The following is a 19,682-nucleotide window of genomic DNA, read 5'->3' on the forward strand; positions in this document are numbered from 1 at the left end:
CTCCCATTTACTGGAAGCAAAAGATATCTCATAAAAGATCTCTCCCAGATAATGGAAACAAAAGATAACACATAAAAGAAAGCTCCCATTTACTGGAAGCAAAAGATATCACATTAAAGAATTCTCCCATTTACTGGAAGAAAAAGATATCACATTAAAGAATGCTCCCGTTTACTGGAAGCAAAAGATATCACATAAAAGAAAGCTCCCATTTACTGGAATCAAAATATATATCATAAAAGATCTCACCCAGTTACTGGAAACAAAAGATATCCCATAAAAGAAAGCTCCCAGTTACTGGAAGCAAAATATATCACATTAAAGAATGCTCCCAGTTACTGGATGCAAAATATATCACATAAAAGACTGCTCCCAGTTACTGAAAGATAAATATATCACATAAAAGACAGCTCCCAGTTACTGAAAGCTAAATATATTACTTAAAAGAATGCTCCCAGTTACTGGATGCAAAATATATCACATAAAAGAATGCTCCCAGTTACTGAAAGCTAAGTATTTCAGATAAAAGAATGCTTCCAGTTACTGAAAGCAAAATATATCGCTTAAAAGAATGCTCCCATTTACTGGATGCAAAATATATCACATAAATTTTGAAAAGAAAGCTCCCAGTTACTAACTGGAAGTTTCTTTTCAAAATTAACTTACTGAAAGCTAAATATATCACATAAAAGAATGCTCCCAGTTACTGAAAGCTAAATATATCACATAAAAGAATGCTCCCAGTTACTGGAAGCAAAATATATCACATAAAAGAATGATCCCAGTTACTGAAAGTATGATAAATATATTAGATTTATTTTAATTAGAAAGTTGAGGGAGAAGAAACAGAGAATAAAGAAGAAGTGAAAGTAGAAGTAAAGATTCCAGAAGAAAAGAAGCCTGAAGAGAAGACTAAAGAAGTGAAAGAAGATGAAAAACCAGCAGATGTTAGACCTTTCAGAGAATGTGAATTTATATTAATAGAAATAGGAAAACCATCTAAACTGATTGAGGAGGTACAACAGTTTATATCAGGAGAATTTTTGACAACAAAATTAGAAGTTCTAGACAAGTCAATAGAATACCATGAACAGTAAGTTAAATGTATATGGATTCTTTTACTAAATCCTTGGGTTACAGTAAGTGGACCCAGGATTATCAAAAAAGGGAGCCCTGTTTATGCTGCAGAAGAAATAGGGGGGACTGGTTTTTAGCAAGTACTAAAAATTGAGGATTATGTTTGTCATCAGCACAATATTTCCTAATAGCTGGATATGCAAAAATCAGAGTAATGTAGATAGAGAAAATTATCCCCATACCCCTCCCTTCCCACCCTTACATCTGCTCCTCAGGAACAATGTCTTTCTATTTTGAAGAAAAAAAAAATTTAAAACTTGATATATTAGCTGATGTTCAAATTATATTCTTTTATATAGTGTTCATCTCATGACATTACAACATTTAACTCTGGAAAATCAATCAGGTACCATAACTCCAAAACAGTAAAACTAAATAAAGTTGCAATATAAAAAATTACAGCTATTTTGTGCCTGAAAATGTTTTAAAATGCCATTTTCCATTTAGTTGCAAATCTTAACTACTAAGCAGCAAAAGTGAAAATCATCAATATCGAACTTGATTTTTTTTGTCGAGCCTGCGACAAAAGAAAGCTAGACATAGGGATAGGGATCCAGTGGCGGTGGCGGTGGCGGCGGCGGCGTTAGCTAACTTCTTAAAAGCTTTATATTTTAGAAGGTGGAAGACCTGGATGCTTCATACTTTGTATATAGATGCCTCATGTTACAACTTTCTGTCAGTCACATGTCCAATGTCCTTGACCTCATTTTCATGGTTCAGTGACTACTTGAATAAAAAGTTAAGATTTTTTGTAATGTTAAATTCTCTCTTATTATAAGTAATACAGAGGTGTTTACTTGTACGGATTGTCCGTATTTTACACGGATTTTTTCATAAAATTACTCAATACGGATTTGTCATGAAAAAGTACGGATTTTCTACCAACCCGGAAAAAAATCATAATTGCTTCCGTTTACGGCGATCAGTATCTAAAAGGCGCTTTTCTGACTGGGAATCGCCGCTCTTTTAAGCGCAAAATGATAGCGATCAAGTTTATTTCATGGTCGGCCAGCCTGTCAGGATGCCGGCGTTTCTCAAAAACGCTAAAAAGTCAATGCAAGTTTTAAACAAGACCAAGCGCGTAAGAAAAGGAAATGCCTTCAAAAGTACAAAGACTTGTACACTATTGAACTGAACCGGCAACGTTCCACCACTAAAGTAGAGGTTATGATGTGCGAGTTGATAGCAAAACTAAACCTACCCCTGTCATCTGCCGATACATTCAACAAAGCATTTAAACTAATGTTTCCCGATTCTAAAATCGCAGGAGGTCAGTTTTTATTCTATTTTCTATGTGTAGGCAGGAGATGTGAATGATCCATATCTTATAAATGGATCTGTCCCACATGTCTCTTATTTTCTTTCTTACGAAACCCAACTTTATTGGCCTGGGCATATAGGGAGGGGTAATGAAATGTTAAAATCCTAGGAGGGGTGCTGCCGAAATTATTTTTAGGGTTGGATTTTGTGGGGGAGGGAGGTAGAAGAAGGTCCTGAACTGTAGTGTTAGAAATGAAATATTCCAGACCTGCAAACTTAAGCTCAACTTTTTTTCAAATCATGCAAATTTTAGGTTATAATCTTTGTTGCAAAAAATATCTGAATAAGACTGCAGATACTGTCAGAATGCAGGAAATTGCATCTAATTTTTCAAAATTTTTATGGGGGGGCATGCCCCCAAACCCCCCCCCCCCCCTAGATGGTTCGTGCCGCTTCGCGGCACTCAGCGAGAGTATTACTGACAACATTGCAAAACTACTGACAATTCTACTGAGAGACATCATGGTGGGTAAACAGGTCTGGTAATAGGATAACTATATTTAGTATGTGCTTACCTTGCAAGGTCTTCATGCAGGTCAGACAGTTTCACTTGACCTCGTCCTCATTTCATGGATCAGTAAACAAGGTTAAGTTTTGATGGTCAAGTCCATATCTCAGATACTATACACAATAGATCTAGTATTCGGTATATGGAATGATTGTAAGGTGTACATGTCTGACTGGCAGATGTCATTTGACCTTGACCTAATTTTCATGGTTCAGTAGTCAAAGTCATGTTTTTGAGTTTTGGTCTTTTTTTCTAATACTATATGCAATAAGTCAACTATATTTGGTGTATAGAAAAGTTTTATGATCTTTATGTCAGTCGTGCAGGTTTTATTTGACCTTGACCTCATTTTTACGGTCCATTGCTCAGTGTAAAGTTTTTATGTTTTGGTCTGTTTTTCTTAAACTATTAGCAATAGGCCAACTATTTTTGTTGTATGAAAGGATTGTTAGCTTTACATGCCTGCCTGTCATGGTTCAACTGAACTTGACCTCATTTTCATGGTTCATTGGTCAATGTTAAGTTTTCTTGGTTATGTTTATGTGAAAGTTGTAATAAAGCTTTATATTTAGGACTATCAACATAATATCAATGATTTGTAAAGAAGACGAGACATTTCAGCGTGTGCACTCTTGTTTGAGATTAGTGACAACATATAACATTTTAAAAAACATTGGTTGAATGATTAATAATTTATAATTGCACAGAAACCACTTTCAATAACAGAAATCCTATCAGAAAACCAGTTTAAAAATAAACATTTACAAGCTGCATTTCCTGTAAAAGTTGGGCATTGGAAATATTTAGTACATTTATTTTTTTAAGAAATATCAAGAAATGGATTTGTTTAAGAATTGAATGCTTCTTTTTGTAAATTTATTGGGGTGTAAAAGCATTGACCGAAGTACATTTTTTCCGCGCTTCATTCTAAAAATGTGCGCACGGTCAACGCTTTTACAACCCTATAAAGTTACAAAAAGAAGCATTCAAGCTTATAATTACATTTTTTAGCTATAATCATGAAAACACGAATTTTATATATTTTTTTATTTAATTCACCTGTGCACTCTATTGTTGGGCCACGTGTTATCATGAATGAAAAGTTGTATTGAGCAATGCAACTGCTTACGGAATAACACGTGATGTGCAGTTAGCCAATCAGAATAAAGTATTATAATGAAACATACATCTAATGTAATTATTACGAAATAACAGAAAAATATTGATTTTTTTTCTGTTTTGAAAAAAACGATTATAAGTATCTACGAACTATAAACATTTAATATACTGTATATATTTACTTTTTTTTTCAGACATTTCTCTGATATGGATATGGTAGGACAGAATGCATATGCATCATTGTGTGCAGCTAAGGAAAAATTAGAAACTTTCAATACACAGAAAAATGACCGAATTCATTTTATCTCCATGGATATGGATTCTGAAGAGGTAAATAGTTATTTGTATACACAGAGGGATAACTACTGTGGATTCAGTAGTATTTGTTGGGTACCATTTTTCATGGATTTCCCAAAATTAGAATGTTCAACGAATTACAAATTTCTTTAAGGAATATATGCATACTTTGTCAAAACCACAAAATGAAATTTCCACAAAGATGCAAGTTTTCCTCAATCCACGAAAATTTGTGACCCCGAAAATAAATGAATCCACAGTATTATGTTAATTAATTGCTCTTAAATTTTATTAATTTTACCCAAAAAACCCAACTTTTTTACTTAAAATTATTATTTAAGTTTTTTTCTTTATTTTGTTCAATGGATGAAAAGGTATTCAGAACAATAATGAATCATGTAAATTTTACACTTCTGAAGTGCTAACCCTAGATTTCAATTCATCAGGAACGCTCAAAACCAAATATCTGAAAGCCAAGGATGTTTGAGAACCAAAAAACTTAAAGAGCTATATGACCTTAAAGGACATAAAACAAAAATAGCAAAATCCTTTTTATGTCAAATTTCATTCAGCTTGTATTTGTGCAGGATTTATGATATATATTACATGTTTAACCCTTTTCTCCATAGTGACGCCTTTTGACGCCACCCCCTTTACTCCATAATGACGCCTTTTGACGCCTATGTAGTACCTCAGTTGAAACTCTTTGACTACAAAGTGTCTGCAGTAGACTTAATAAAATTTGTATCCAATATGAAAAGGAATATCGTAGGAATATCTGACTTTAATTTATTTGATGAAATATTTGTTTTTCGCTATGCATTAATACTTTAAAGCATATTTTTAGCATTTTATTGAAAAATCCTTATGCGAATCAAGTATGCAAAAAAAAAAAATCAATGGAGGAAAGGGTTAATCACTCATACTATACTTGATACCGTTTGAAGGGTTATAATTGTGTATCACCTTGTCACTTGCATGTCTTGTGAACAATTCAAACATTTGGGCTCTGATAAACAAGTTTTGGATTGGTTTAGCATAAAATTGTTGATGTACAGTAAACAAGTAATTTTTGATAGCCAGATAACTATTTATTGTAGAAAAATAATGTGAATGTAAATTGTCATAAATTAATAAAACACAGATCTTACTTATGTAAATACTTCCAGAAAATCATGAAAATAATTCACTGCGAAGTCGCCTAGAAAGAGCTTAGCTCAAAATAAAGTATCTATGAAAATAAGTTGGTTTTCAGTAATTTGGTTGAGAGCTAAAGTAAAACAGTATATATATTATCATTTTCCTAATTTATTTGTAGTGTTTAAATAGTGTTTATGACAAGATGACAGAAGTTTTGGATTGTCGGAAACACCATCAGGAAATGAGATACAAGATAGCAGAAAAGTTTGAGAAATACCTAAGTGTTGTCTTAGAAACTGTGAAGAAAAATGAAGTCATTGATATAAGTTCTGGACTTAAAGAAAGTTTTGACATTACAGGAGCTGAGTTCCTCTCAATTGCAAAACTTTTACAGGAACAGGTGGGCAATTTCTGTAGTCCTCCTTTATTTAAAATTTCTTTTTAAAAAGAAGAAAAAACAAAATATTGAAGGTTACTTTTTGGCTTGTACTTTCTGTTATGTGAGGCAGATACATGAACAGTGGAAAAAAGAAGAATACCTAAATGCCTTCCCATCCAAAGAAAAGAAAATACCTATATTCCTTCCCGTTTAAAGTATAGAAATATACTTATATTCCAACCCTTCCACAGTAAACAAAATTAGCTAAATTCCAACCACTTCAAAGAAAAGAAAAATACCAAAATTCTTACCCCTACAAAGTAAAGAAAAATAACTGTCTTCCAACCCTTCCAATGTAAAGAAAAATAACTATATTCTCACCCCTCCAAATAAAACTTTTCTTCATTTTTTTTAAACAGTGATAAATCTTAAGATACTAATAGATTTTTATATTGAAAGAGAATAGGATTTTTATCAATTTGATTTTAATTAAATCTCAATGTGATTATAAATGTCTCTGTTGCATATTTAATAAGGATAAATAAATTCAAATATTTCAGTCTTTCTCATTAACTATACAAAAGATTAGATTTTTCAAATATATTTTACAAGTACATGTAACTCAATTTAAATATTTTGATTTATTACAGGGGAAAGTTGTTATCCTGCAACTCTGCTCCAAGACTCTCATAGTAGATCTAGAACTCTTAAAATCTATGGTTGATAAAGTTGGAAAAGTTGGTGCTTATACAACAAGCCAATCTTATTCAACTGCTATTAAAAACCAAACGAGAGCACTCACACTTCAAAAAGCTTCATTACAAATTGGTTGTACATTGAAAGAGGATGATACAAAGGTAAAAAGCATAAATAACATTATTTTGTACTGTGGATTCATTTATTTTCATGGGTTCCAACTTTCGTGGATTAAGAAAAACTTACACGTTCGTGGAAATTGAATTTCGTGGTTTTGCCGAAGTCTCCACACAAGCCTATGGAAAATTTATTCTTCTTGAACGTTTAATTTTGAGGTTCACCTGTACCAACAAAATCCACGAAAAATTGGTAACCAACGAATAATAATGAATCCACAGTATATCCCATTTTTCTTTACAGAATTCATTTTTAGCTCACCTGGTCCGAAGGGCCAAGTGAGCTTTTCTCATCTCTTGGCGTCCGTTGTCCTTGGTGTAAACTTTTTACATTTTAAACTTCTTCTAGAGAACCACTGAATGGAATTAAACCAAACATGACATGAATGTTCCTTATGAGGTGCTGACCAAGTGTTGTTACTTTGTAGCCAATCCATCATCCAAGATGGCAGCCGGCAGGGGACTTAGTTTTACATAGGACCCTATGGGAAATACATACAAATTTCTTCTTTTAGAGAACCACTGAATGGAATGAAACCAAACATAGCATGAATGCTCCTGATGAGATACTGACCAAGTATTGTTACTTTGTAGCCGATCCATCATCCAAGATGGCAGCCGGCAGGGGACTTAGTTTTACATAGGACCCTATGGGAAATACATACAAATTTCTTCTTTTAGAGAACCACTGAATGGAATGAAACCAAACATAGCATGAATGCTCCTAATGAGATACTTACCAAGTGTTGTTACTTTGTAGCTGATCCATCATCCAAGATGGCCACCAGTGGTGGCTTAGTTTAAAATAGGACTCTATGGGAAATTCATACAAAAGTCTTCTTCTAGAGAACCACTGAATTGATTGAAACCAAACATAGCATACATGTTCCTTTCCTAATGAGGAGCTGGCCAAGTGTTGTTTCTTTGTAGCCAAATTAGATCTTTTTTATATGATTTCAAAAACCCATGTAGAGTCAGATGAGTGATACAGGCTCTAGTATTACTAGGTACAGAAAAATTCACTACCTGTGTATGTGCATTGAAGACCAATAGGGGGCCTTAGACTGTTTTCTGCTCTTTGGTCCAATTGTTGTCTCTTTGACACATTCCCCATTTCCATTCTCCATTTGACTTTTTAATGCATCACTATTGAAACAGGTATACTGGTGTTGATGAAGCATTAAACAGTTTTAAAAAAAACTAACAGTGCTGCATGTTAAAGGAAAAATTAATTTACCTTCTTACTTTAATATTGAAATATGTGATAATAAGTTTCTTGTAAGCACAACTCCTATTAATGCTATTAAATTAATGTTAACCAAATCATCATTTTGAATGATTCATCAGCAATGTTTATAAGCTTATTTTGACAACATTGAACCAAACTGTCTTCTAAAAGCAAATTATTATTTCACTTTTTTCACTTTCATTATATATTTTTGTTTATATCTTGTAGCTAATGCCCCTTTAAACAGCTTAATAGATATTGATTAATCTTTACACACATGTTGAACACTACCTGAGACAGCTCTCTGCCAGAGCTCGAACAATGTAAGCAAAAAGGAATATAATTGCAGTTCAACATTATAAAGAGGAGATAATCAAATTTGCATAACTGGATTCCAGACTCTTAGAATGTCCTGTTGTAAATGTCCTCTATTTTTAGTTCTAGTTTTAAATTAAAAGTTATTTTCTATGTTAATACATATTTATAATTTCAGTCGACATTGTTACTGAAGATTTTACAGGATTATTGTGGATTAGTTGAGTTACCTCGATGGAGATTGAAACCAGAAGATGAACAATTTATATATGTTGTTCAAGAAAAATTGGAAAAACTTGTGGTCTCATTGGTAAATATCACAATATTTTATGTCATTACTAAATTATTATTTCTGTATTTCTGAAGATGTTATTCTGCTCATTTGGCTTTAGGAGAAATTGAAGACCAAAATTCCTAATAACATGTACCAGAAGTCCAATACACAAGTCATGGTACAATGATATGTTAATTCATAATAAAGAATAATTCAATTCTGACATGGGATTTTCTAAATATGCTTCATTTTCTTAAACATCTGTTTAAAAAATCATCTTAAAAAGCATCTTTTTAAAAATAGATTAATTCACCCAGTTGTGAAAATATGATTGATTGATTTTTGCTTAATGTCCAGTGGCAAATATTTGATGTGTGTTCATGAAAGAACAAATGAACAATATTAACAATCATTAAATCCTGCATTATGTGTTGACCAGGATGTAGGGCGAGAAAATTGAAATACTATTGAAAAATGAGGATAGATTTGATAGGAATATAAATTTCACCTGGAATATCACCTTCAGACAACCAATAGAGTTGATGCATGGCTTCTCTAACTTATAGTCTGAAAAATGATTTTAAAAAGTCATAGATTTTACAGAAAATGAACAGAAGTTTTTTTCATTTGACAAGTGAATGTACCACACCAATTTTTGATGGGTCAGTAACTTTTGTCAAAAAAAAGCGAAACATAGGGATTTTACATTCCATCATTGTCATCATCAGCGGCATCCACAAATATTCCCTCTGTGGTGAAAGTTTTGGAAATTTTAATAACTAATTTAAACTGTCCTGGATTTCTTCCAAACTTGGACGGAAGCTTGTTTATGATCATAAGATAGTATCAAGAAGTAAATTTTGTAAAATAGAAATCAGTACTTGCTTTTTCTTCCAGTTATCTATATCTATTGATGTTATTCTTTGAAAAAAGTGACAGGCCTACCATGCCCTCATGGTGCAGCTGTTTATTTACTAATGATTATTGTTTATAAGTACCATATAATTTTTTTGAATGAAAAGAAAATTTTGTTTACTTATCTATGTTCACTTACAGGATACATTTTACAGTGAAAAGAAGCCATCAAACTTTGTTGTAATGGAAAAGTCTTATAAATTTATCTACCCTGTTGCTAAGGAAGTGTTGCCAGGTGTTGTGTCGTCTGCTGCTAAATATGGCAGACCTCTACTGGTAACTGCAGATGGCGCTGTCTTTCAGATAGGTTGTGTACAGACTGTTGTAAAAACTTTGAATTGGGCAGGTGGTAAGTGAATCATTTTCTTTTAAACTTCTATCATTGTAAAATTGTCATTGTGATACATGTGTATTATGCAGAACTGTTTTCTTGAAGCAAAATCATGAGATTTTGTCAAAGTTGTAAAGATCAAAGAGAAAACAATAGATCAAAGGAAAATGCCACCAAATATGAAAGCCTGATATGTATAAAATTTGCAACAACCTCAAAACATGTTATAATTTCACAAAGATTAAAGTGCGTAACTATTGTTTGGAAGACATAAATGGGAACATTTGAGTGTCTTATTTTTCATAAGTTTGAAATTTAGTAGTTCTAAAATTTTTCCCATCTTTAGTTTAAGGTGCACATTTTGAGGTTGAATGGGTACAAAAATGTACTTGAAATGGTCTGTGTGGATTGGTTTAATAATTCACTAATTTTCCATAATTTTTATATGCTAGTTTATTGGACGTATTATGGTATACTGTTGTCTGTCTGTCCGTCGTCAACATGTAAGACAATAACATAAAAAAATGCTAATTTGCATGAAAATATGGTGAATCGTTTATATCTTTTGACGTGAGCTCCCTTTCATTTTTTATAAATTTTAGATGTCAAGTTTAAAAGTTACATGTTTTTTTTCATTAAAAAAGGGTGATTTTCCAGTTTTAGTACGCGTGTTTTTTTCATTAAAAAAGGGTGATTTTCCATATTTAGTACAATAACTTAAAAATGCCTTTTCCAATTTGCAAGAAACTTTGATGTATTGTTTATATCTATTGGCATGAGCTCCTTGTCTATTTTTTAACGTTTAGATTAACTTTTCTGAGTTGTGGGATTTTATTCATAAAAAAGGGGGGATTTTCCAGAATTTTAAAATGCTCTGAGCAGTTTTCATTAAACTTTGGTGACTGGTTATATATATTAAGATAACGTCCCTTTAATTTTCAGGAATAATTTTCTGATATGAAAATTCAGAAGTTATTGAACTCGTTTCTTGATAAAGTGACAGGCGTATCATGCGCTTATATGCAGCTGTTTATTTTTAATATTAGCCACATTAGATACTATGACATTTTGTACTTTTAGACAACAGAGAGATTGTAGTTCAGACTAAATGTTACCTGCCTGATTTAAAAACAGAGCCTGTCAATGACGAAACAGAGTTTTATGTTAAAGAGTACACTTGGAACATCTTTTGCTTATACACAGACATGATTGAGAAAGTTCTAAAACAACGTGATCTCATATATCTAGAATCAGGAGATGTTCCAAATGGTTTTGGTAAGTGGCTTAATAGCTGTATTTTAATTTTCATTTCTCAATTGTTTAACCATGGACATATTGACTAAAACCATAGGCAGAGGATGTTTTAGATTTTTTGGGGTTAATAAACCTTGTATCTATAAAATATGTCAATGTATTTTCATATAACTCATTTTTAGCTCACCTGTTCTCAATAAAAGAACAGGTAAGAATTTTTTTAAAACCTGAAAAATAAGATTTCAAAAGTATACAATTTTCTCACAAACCATGCAAATGATATTTGCAAAACCAAAAAATAAAATATCCACAAATATGCAAGTTTTCAGCAATCTAAGAAAATTAATACCAACAAAAATAAAAGAATCCATAGTATATGTTATGCGGATTTTAGTGTGACATCCATTTTCACTGAACTAGTACACATTCTTGTTTAGGAGCTAGCTGAAGCCCTACTATTGGTGAAGAATTTTCATCCTGTATTGAAGACCAATCTCTGTATACATAGGCGCTTGAAAATATATTATTTGTTGAACATTTGAATTAGTATTTGATTGTTTTAATTTTTCAGTTCACAACTCTTTTGGTTGCAAACATCTTTGGAAGAAAGTTGACAGTATGTTCAACCAGTCTGTTTGTTCCATGTGTAACAGGTGCTGTGGGCTAGGCAGGAAGTGTAAATACAATGGAATTATGGGAGATAATTTTAGAGAGTGTCTGTGTAAAACCTCTTTACCAGGATGTGTGGATTGTGGGATTTGTACAGATTGTGCTAATGACTTATGGGTAAATGTTGCAATTAGAATAACAATTAACCATAAGTTTCATGAAATAGAGCAGAAAAATTTATAATCCATTATAAGGCAAGTTGTTGGTTTACTGACAGCGCAAGGGCTTTATAGCCAGTAAAGGTTGTTAAAACCCCCCATCATCATTGTTGGTTTGACAGAAGACAGTATTTCTCATAGCGGCAAAATTTAAAAAGTTTTGATAACATGCTAGAGTTCTCTGGATTCCGATCGATAAATCTATTTGTCATATAAGAACTGAAGTGGAGTTTTCTTATATGTCACCGTTATGAAACTGATATTTGATATTGTACTTCCATAAAGAAATGGAGGTCTTTTAATTAACATTCAATATACGTCCTTGCTACAAATCACAAGTCTAGGGTTTGTTTAGGTAATTATGCGCATGCGTATAGTTTTCTTGACTTGAAGGGGTATCAGATTGAATGGTTGCTCTAGATTCCCCACTCCATTGATTAATTTGAAACTCATGGGATCCTTTCTATGTCTGTCTGCTATTGAGGGTTATTGTTCTTGCAAAATTTTAAATCATATGCATCATTTAAATTAAAATAAATGTAGTCCACAACATAAAGGTGTAACTAGAATACCCCTTCAGCCAAAATGGAGTCTTCCATATTATCGCTTCGAGTTGTCTCCCTTCCATAAGTAACTTTCATCAAACGACGATACGATACGTCGAGAAAAATCAACTCGTTCTGTCGATAGACGTCGTATTATATTAAAACGGATCGCAATTTAAACAGAGGAATGTGTACGGTAAGAAGTCATGCCCACTGACCCAAAGGAAATTAAATATTTAAAGAGTTAGGAATGGGGTTCCACCTAGAATTCACGTAGGAAAATAGGTGATAAGGTATGAAGTGTTGAAATACCTACTCTCACTCTCAGTGACTGCTGTGGAAAGTAAACTTGGAATCGATAGTACAAAAAAAAATACACAATAAGTACATTGTTCATACACTTGTATCGAGGATTGGCTATTTTTAAAGTTGAATAACTATTCAGATTAAGTAAATTACATTTTACGAGCATTTTACACGTGCAGTTGAATTATTTTTGAAAATAATACTAATACATGTATCAATGAAAACAATGGCAATTGTATCCCTCAGAGCAATCTGCTCTTTGATTTTTGGTGAAGTTGCATTGCTATCAGCACATATCAGTTTGCTTTCAATTAATTAATTGTCAATTTTCAAGCTACTGGATGTGTGCAAAATTTTCTGAATTTATATATATATATATTATATAGATTACACATGAAAATAAATTGTAACATGATAAGATAACTGAATGATAGAATTTTAAGATAACATATAAGATTTAGATAGTTCTTATAACGAGCTTTCAGTCAATAAAAAGAAATGGGATAATGTGACAAGTTTTCTTGCAACAAAACATATAACTTACATTTCATTACATATAACTTTATATCATGAGTTATAACCCCTTACATGTCTAAATTAAAAAATGTGATCGGAGCAAAAATATTTTCAGTTATTACAATAAGATAGAACAGATGATTTTCTGCATTAAGATGAAAATTCTTTATTAAACAAATTACATTTCTCTTGCAAAATGATTGTTCTGATATAATATTAAAGAGCTAATCATTGCTAATATACTGTTCAAAAAATGATCGTAAATAATTTTGTTTAAATTATAATTTCCAGGAACTTAGAAGTTATTTACGACCACAGGTTTATTGCAACAATAAAAGAGTTGTGTCAAGTCCATCCACGTATATGGAAAGTGTATTAAACAAGGTTCCACTAGATCCTTTAGCTTACAATGAAGTAGAGCTGGTTTTAAGCACAGAAGGGAAGAAGGGTTTATTACTAAGAGAGTAAGTTCTTTATCATGCATTGCCTTAATAAGAACAGAAAATATTCATTTGAATTTTTTTCTTTTCTATTGAACAGTCAATTGAAGGCACATAGGCCAATCAGACATTATAAATGGGATTTCAAATCAAATTAAGATTTATTTGTACAAACTCTTTTTTCCAGCATACAAAGTATGTCATATTTTTTTTTAGAATTTCTAATTAATCATTTCCAAAATTTCATATACCTCCGCAGAGTTAATCTTTTACATTACTGTTATCCTGGTTAGAATGTGTAGTAAACAAACTACATAAACACAGACAAATTCATATGCTAAGATTTGATTTGACATCTTATTCAGTATCTGATTAAAGTGACTTCAAAAGTGATAATCTAAATTCAGCAATTATTGTGTGCATTTATTATTGCGATTTTGTCATTTAAGACTAGAATGAGATTTATATTTTTGTGAAATTGAGAAATATCCTGTTTAATTCTTGTACAAAATTCAAAATGTGAATTTTAAATTATGTGGCAGTTATAACCCTGTCCCATTTCTTGCAATAATTTTAAAAAACGTTGCTATAATTTCTGAATTTTCAGTATTTATATTTCAGTGCAGAAGATGGTGCTATTGTTAGCGTTTTCCCTGGGAAGGCCACTGCTTTGTCATCCGCTGATATTGTGTCCAATAGCAAAATCGTTGAGAAGTTTAAGACTTTGATAAAGGATGTGGAAGACCCATTATATGATTGTAAACGTGGTGACTGTGTTAAAATCAGAATATCAGATCCAGGTGTAAGTAAAATTGAGAATGGAAATGGGGAATGTCTGAAAGAGATCCACAAGGGACCAGATGGTACTCTCAGCCAGAACAAATAAACTTGTCATAGTTATCTCCCCTATATCAAATGACTACCTTAGTTTGCCTAGGTGGCCATTTGCATTCAGTGAATATTACTATTTCTCTAATTCTTACTCTATTTATCCTTTTCCTGACCTATTGATAACTTTTATTTAGTCATTGTGTGGTTCTTTTGATCTCAGTTCTTCTTTTGTCAAAATTCAATTATGAGGTCAAATTTTTTTGCTTTCCTCTGAAATTGCTATTGTGACATCTTGAATAAAAGCAATCATACATGATGATGTCATGTAGAAAGAACAACATCTTTTTGCATTTTTGCAGTTCGTACGAATAGAAGGATTAAAATTATCTGCATATTGTCTTAAAATCATTTGAGAAACAGATTCCACCATAAATCTCATGCAATACGATACTTATCCACTCTTGACAGTTAAAAACATTCATAAAAATTTTACTGTCTCAAGTAGAAAAATGTTGTATTACACTTGATGCAGTGGTAGAATCTATGTTTATAGCACCAAGAAGGAAAATCTACGCCAGTATAAATTGAAATGTGTAAGTTTAAGTTTATTAATAACTTTTTACTATACCTCTTGTACTGTCCTGCATTACGTTTTGTCTACTTATGTCAATAAAGTTAAGGTGATACCTAACACTACAGGGAGATAACTCTGTAAAATCAGCTTAACGCTTTAATTATGTTGTGTTGTTAAGGGAATATTAAGCTTCTCAATGATCAAAATTAGTGTTTGTCAAACTGCTATATAACCAGTGTAATTTTTCTGATAAAACTGTTGGTTCAAATTTTTTGAAATTTTGATATTTTTGTAAAAGGGTCAAAGTAAATACTTTGTCAAAATTTTAAGAAAACTAAACGAGCCAAATTAATTTTAGTTAAAGTGTTGGGAACCACCTTAAACATGAATTTAAGTATTCAAGTGTTTTAATTTTCATGCTGGATTTTTCTAAATTGAACGAAAAAAGATGTTCTGACTTTATAACAAACTTCTTTTTCAGAGAATAATTGGTAAAGGTGGTGAACTTGACATGACGGCCATTAAAGAGTCCAAAGTTGTTTATCAGCCAATCATAAGCAGAGATCTTAAAACCAGCCATGAAACTGGACTGTTATGGTAAAATATGTTGTATTTTATTCTTTATTTCAATTGATATTTTATAGTGTGTCTTTCTATAATTGTGATGTTACACTATTGTTTCAGAAAAGGTAGAAGGTTTAGTACCATTAAAACATTTAATCCTGCTGCAATTATTTGCACCTGTCCTATGTCAGGAATCTGATGTTCAGTAGTTGTAGTTTGTTTATGTGGTTGATAAGTCTTTCTTGATTCTCGTTTTTTATGTAGATTAGACTGCTGGTTTTCCTGTTTTAATGATTTTACACTAGTAATTTTTTGGGGCCCTTTATGGCTTGTTGTTTGGTGTGAGCCAAGGCTCAGTGTTGAAGAATGTACCTTGATCTATAATGGTTTACTTTTATATATTTAGATGAAGAGTTGTCTTTTTGGCACTCATACTACATCTTTCTATATTTATGAACAGAGAAAACTTAACTTTTGTGATATTTGTCATCGTTCATTAACCAGAACTAAGTTTTCTAGATACAATGATGTTTTTAATTTCTTTATATTCATGTTATATATGTATCTATACTACTAAAGGAAGAGACAGATTTCATTGAGCAGCAACTTCTCTGAAACCATACAAAGTTGGAAATATTTGTGATATGATATATAAATGGTGCGGTCAATATGCAACAGTTCAGTGTTTCACACAAAATTATAAAAAGGGGTCATCAATTTTTTTATTTTATATTTTTTTTTTGGGGGGGGGGGACAATTTCGCAACAGCATAGTGTATGGCAAAATAAGTAAAAAAATTAATATTTAATATAAATTCAAATCATATAACCAATTCTATGTTCTTTGACCACAGTTATTCTGTGTCAGAAACCTATTGTGTGTCAATTGTTTAAAGGGAAACTTCGCAAAAAATTCAAAAATTGATATTATGTTTATTCTGTATAAAAATGCTCAAATTCATAGATATTAAAGTTTTATTCTGCTAGATAAGAGATCACCATCGATTTTAAATTTAGAGTATCAATTCTTTGCGGTCGGCCATTTTGTCACCTTGTCCGATTTGCAGTCCCGATATGTCTAAGGACCAGAACTACAGTAACCCGATGTAGTCGTAATTGCGTGTCGATATCTCGTCGGTTGTTTTATCCGACTAGTTAACTTGATACGGAAAATTTTCTTTTTTTTTCATTAATAACCATGATCTGTTATTTTTAGACTGATAATATAGGAATTAGTAAAAAAGTCAAAATTTCAAATCATAAATAAGTCTTCCGTGAAACTTGAATTGTTTTCGGCAATCTAATAAGTTCATAATTAACACTTTTATGTCATAAACTTTATTCAAATAAATTAGGATCTTCGCTCGACTGATCACCCGCATGGCTAAAGGTATTACTCCCAAAGGTATTGTAGGGGGTGTGAGGTGACACGTCCAGGTATTCAAGCGATTTCCTGTCGAGTTTGCAAATTCATGCATCGTTTCACTTCTTAGTGTATTGATAAGTGTACACGGCCGATAACTTATAACTTTCCATTTTGAACTATTAGGTGTATAATATACATCTCTATCTTGCGTGTCCGAAAGTGATATATTAATATATATAGTCATTACTAAACATATACGCTTGTTTATGAATAACATTTCTGGTAAAAAGAAAATTATTTATAAAAATATAAATAATACCAAAGAAAACAAACAGATCTGATGAAATAAAAATCTATATACGAATTTTTTCCAAGGGTAAATTTGGTAAAATGTAATATTTACTTGTTGTCAATGGTGAAGGACAGATTGGAACATACCAGAAATATTATTTTAAAAATAGGTACGCACTTGTCGACCATTCGTGTATACATACGCCTGGATTATAAGTTACGGAAGTTCGAACTATAGAGCAAATTAAAATATATACATTTATACATAGAACATAAGAAAGAAACATACATTTTGCGTAAATTGGCCATGGGGTAAAAGTTTTGTAAAATGACAAGTTCACGTATGCCAACAGTAAGTAATCATCAAATGTCGATAGACTAGTGTATACCAAACGAAGAAGAAGAAGAAGAGATTTAAATACAGGTCGATATATAACTTTATTTGGCTCATCGAAGTTATGGACATTTATATATCAATTAGATTGTTCTCGAAAAAAGGAAGAAACTCGTCTTCGTCACAATTGTTCCGAAATGCATGTAATATATACGCCACTGGAAGTACACTAATACCGAGAGATGTGTATATTTTCCAGGAAAACTATAGAGTATCAAAGTTTCAAATCAATTTCGGGATTTATTTTCTCTCTAGATATTCAATGACAGCAATTTAAAGAAACTGCTTGTCCGCTTTAGTGGTATTCTTGCCAGTTGAAACAGACTTATAATTACATTAAAAAATAGGGAAAGATGACATTAAATTCGTTGTCATTTTTTATACATCGTTGGTCAAATAGCTAAAGTATTATATATAGTTACGGTATGAGACGAAGAGTATTTTAAGAAGGACATATTCCCAATTATGTATAAATTTTGTTCATGTTTTTCCCACTTGAAAAGCATATCTGTTCGTAATTTGTCGATTCCATTCCAATTAGATCCTTTAATTTCCTGTCAATTTTTTAAAACATTTTTTTTTTAAATATCTGAAGTCTTCATGTGTTGTCAGATTTAAAATATTTTGATGAGCACATTAATTCCAAAATAGGTAATTAAAGATCACTTTGGATGGACTAAAATATATAATTGCAATTGTTAATGATCTGTTTGAAATATTTAAGGCTGCCGATCCTAATTTGAAATAGTAAAAATTTTAGTTCATAAACTCGTGTTTTTATTTATAAATTCTTCAATTAAAATAATTCAGTGTTTTGTCGTTACTAAAGTAATCAAAAGTCATAATTCATTAAAAGTGATCTTATGCAAAATATAAAAATAAACAACAGCTATCCAGTTATTGTGCGATCTTATTAATCCCGTTAATTAATTTTAATTATTTTATTTTACATTCATGTGTCTGAAATTTTGTCGGACTCCCGTTTACAATTATGTTGTTCACACCTGGAATGCCAGTGAACCGTGACGCCTAGATTTCACTGAATGAGGATCAAAGGATTAGAATTACATAATGCTAATCTTTTAATTACCTTGAGTTAACCTACGCATTCAACATTCTTAAGGTGTCACAAAACAATACACATTTTATTTCCACCGTACAAGCAAGTGAAAATGTTTGCTGTAATGAAGCAAAAACGTCAGAATACAAACATGTATTTTTAATACACTATTGATCATGTCAATTTCATATGTTTGTTTAAAGTATTTGTAGAAAATAAATCATAAAAATGTTCTATTATATGAATTAATTTTATTATTAAAATTCGTTTTAAAATATCCACACGATCTAATTTTAAAAGTTGCATGGCTATCACTTATTTTTCGTTGGTTAATAGCTACACCAAAAGTCGTCGATGCGCTTTAAATCGCGTAATTAGATTGTTAACGAACAAGACTTAAATGATATATTTTCACTCCCGGCATGCATCAAAGACTTAAACTACGTCACATAAGTCAGGAAGTTTCAAGAAATAAAATTAATAATTCCCAATTTTCTTCTTTATTAGATTTCATATCAAAATAAAACTTGGTGAATATGTTTTTTATGGTATTATGAACATAATAAGATGAAAAGTGAAAAATCGCGAATTATCCCTTTAATTACAATCCAAATTCAGACCTGTATCAAGCGCGAACATTGTCCATTTTTGCCCCAACTGTTCAGGGTTGGACCTTTGCGGTCGTATCCAGCTGCACTCAGCAAAGCATTTCATTTTGTCTTACCATTTATCTGCCTGTCCTATTTTGTTTTCACACTCTAACTTAAGTTTGCCTCATGCAAATTTCGTGAAACTCATAATGCTAAGTACCGCAACACCCAAAACCTGTTTGAATTTGGATAGTGAGTCATTTATTGTCATAGAGTTATGCCCCTTTTTA

The 19,682-nt window shown here is 31.7% G+C and overlaps 1 protein-coding gene across 1 annotated transcript in view; it reads left to right on the plus strand.

Annotated features, from left to right (window-relative positions):
• The window catches only part of LOC143041854 (uncharacterized), a 130,160-nt gene that overhangs the window by 24,632 nt on the left and 85,846 nt on the right, over positions 1 to 19,682 (plus strand). The window contains exons 9-19 of the mRNA XM_076213958.1: positions 828 to 1,093; positions 4,279 to 4,414; positions 5,700 to 5,921; positions 6,551 to 6,757; positions 8,494 to 8,625; positions 9,646 to 9,853; positions 10,916 to 11,110; positions 11,661 to 11,875; positions 13,575 to 13,747; positions 14,345 to 14,525; positions 15,610 to 15,725. Coding sequence (XP_076070073.1) covers positions 828 to 1,093; positions 4,279 to 4,414; positions 5,700 to 5,921; positions 6,551 to 6,757; positions 8,494 to 8,625; positions 9,646 to 9,853; positions 10,916 to 11,110; positions 11,661 to 11,875; positions 13,575 to 13,747; positions 14,345 to 14,525; positions 15,610 to 15,725 — 2,051 coding nt within the window. The remainder of the gene's footprint in view (positions 1 to 827; positions 1,094 to 4,278; positions 4,415 to 5,699; positions 5,922 to 6,550; positions 6,758 to 8,493; positions 8,626 to 9,645; positions 9,854 to 10,915; positions 11,111 to 11,660; positions 11,876 to 13,574; positions 13,748 to 14,344; positions 14,526 to 15,609; positions 15,726 to 19,682) is intronic.

The sequence above is a fragment of the Mytilus galloprovincialis genome, chromosome 8 (assembly GCF_965363235.1).
Source record: "Mytilus galloprovincialis chromosome 8, xbMytGall1.hap1.1, whole genome shotgun sequence".
NCBI classification, from domain to species: domain Eukaryota; kingdom Metazoa; phylum Mollusca; class Bivalvia; order Mytilida; family Mytilidae; genus Mytilus; species Mytilus galloprovincialis.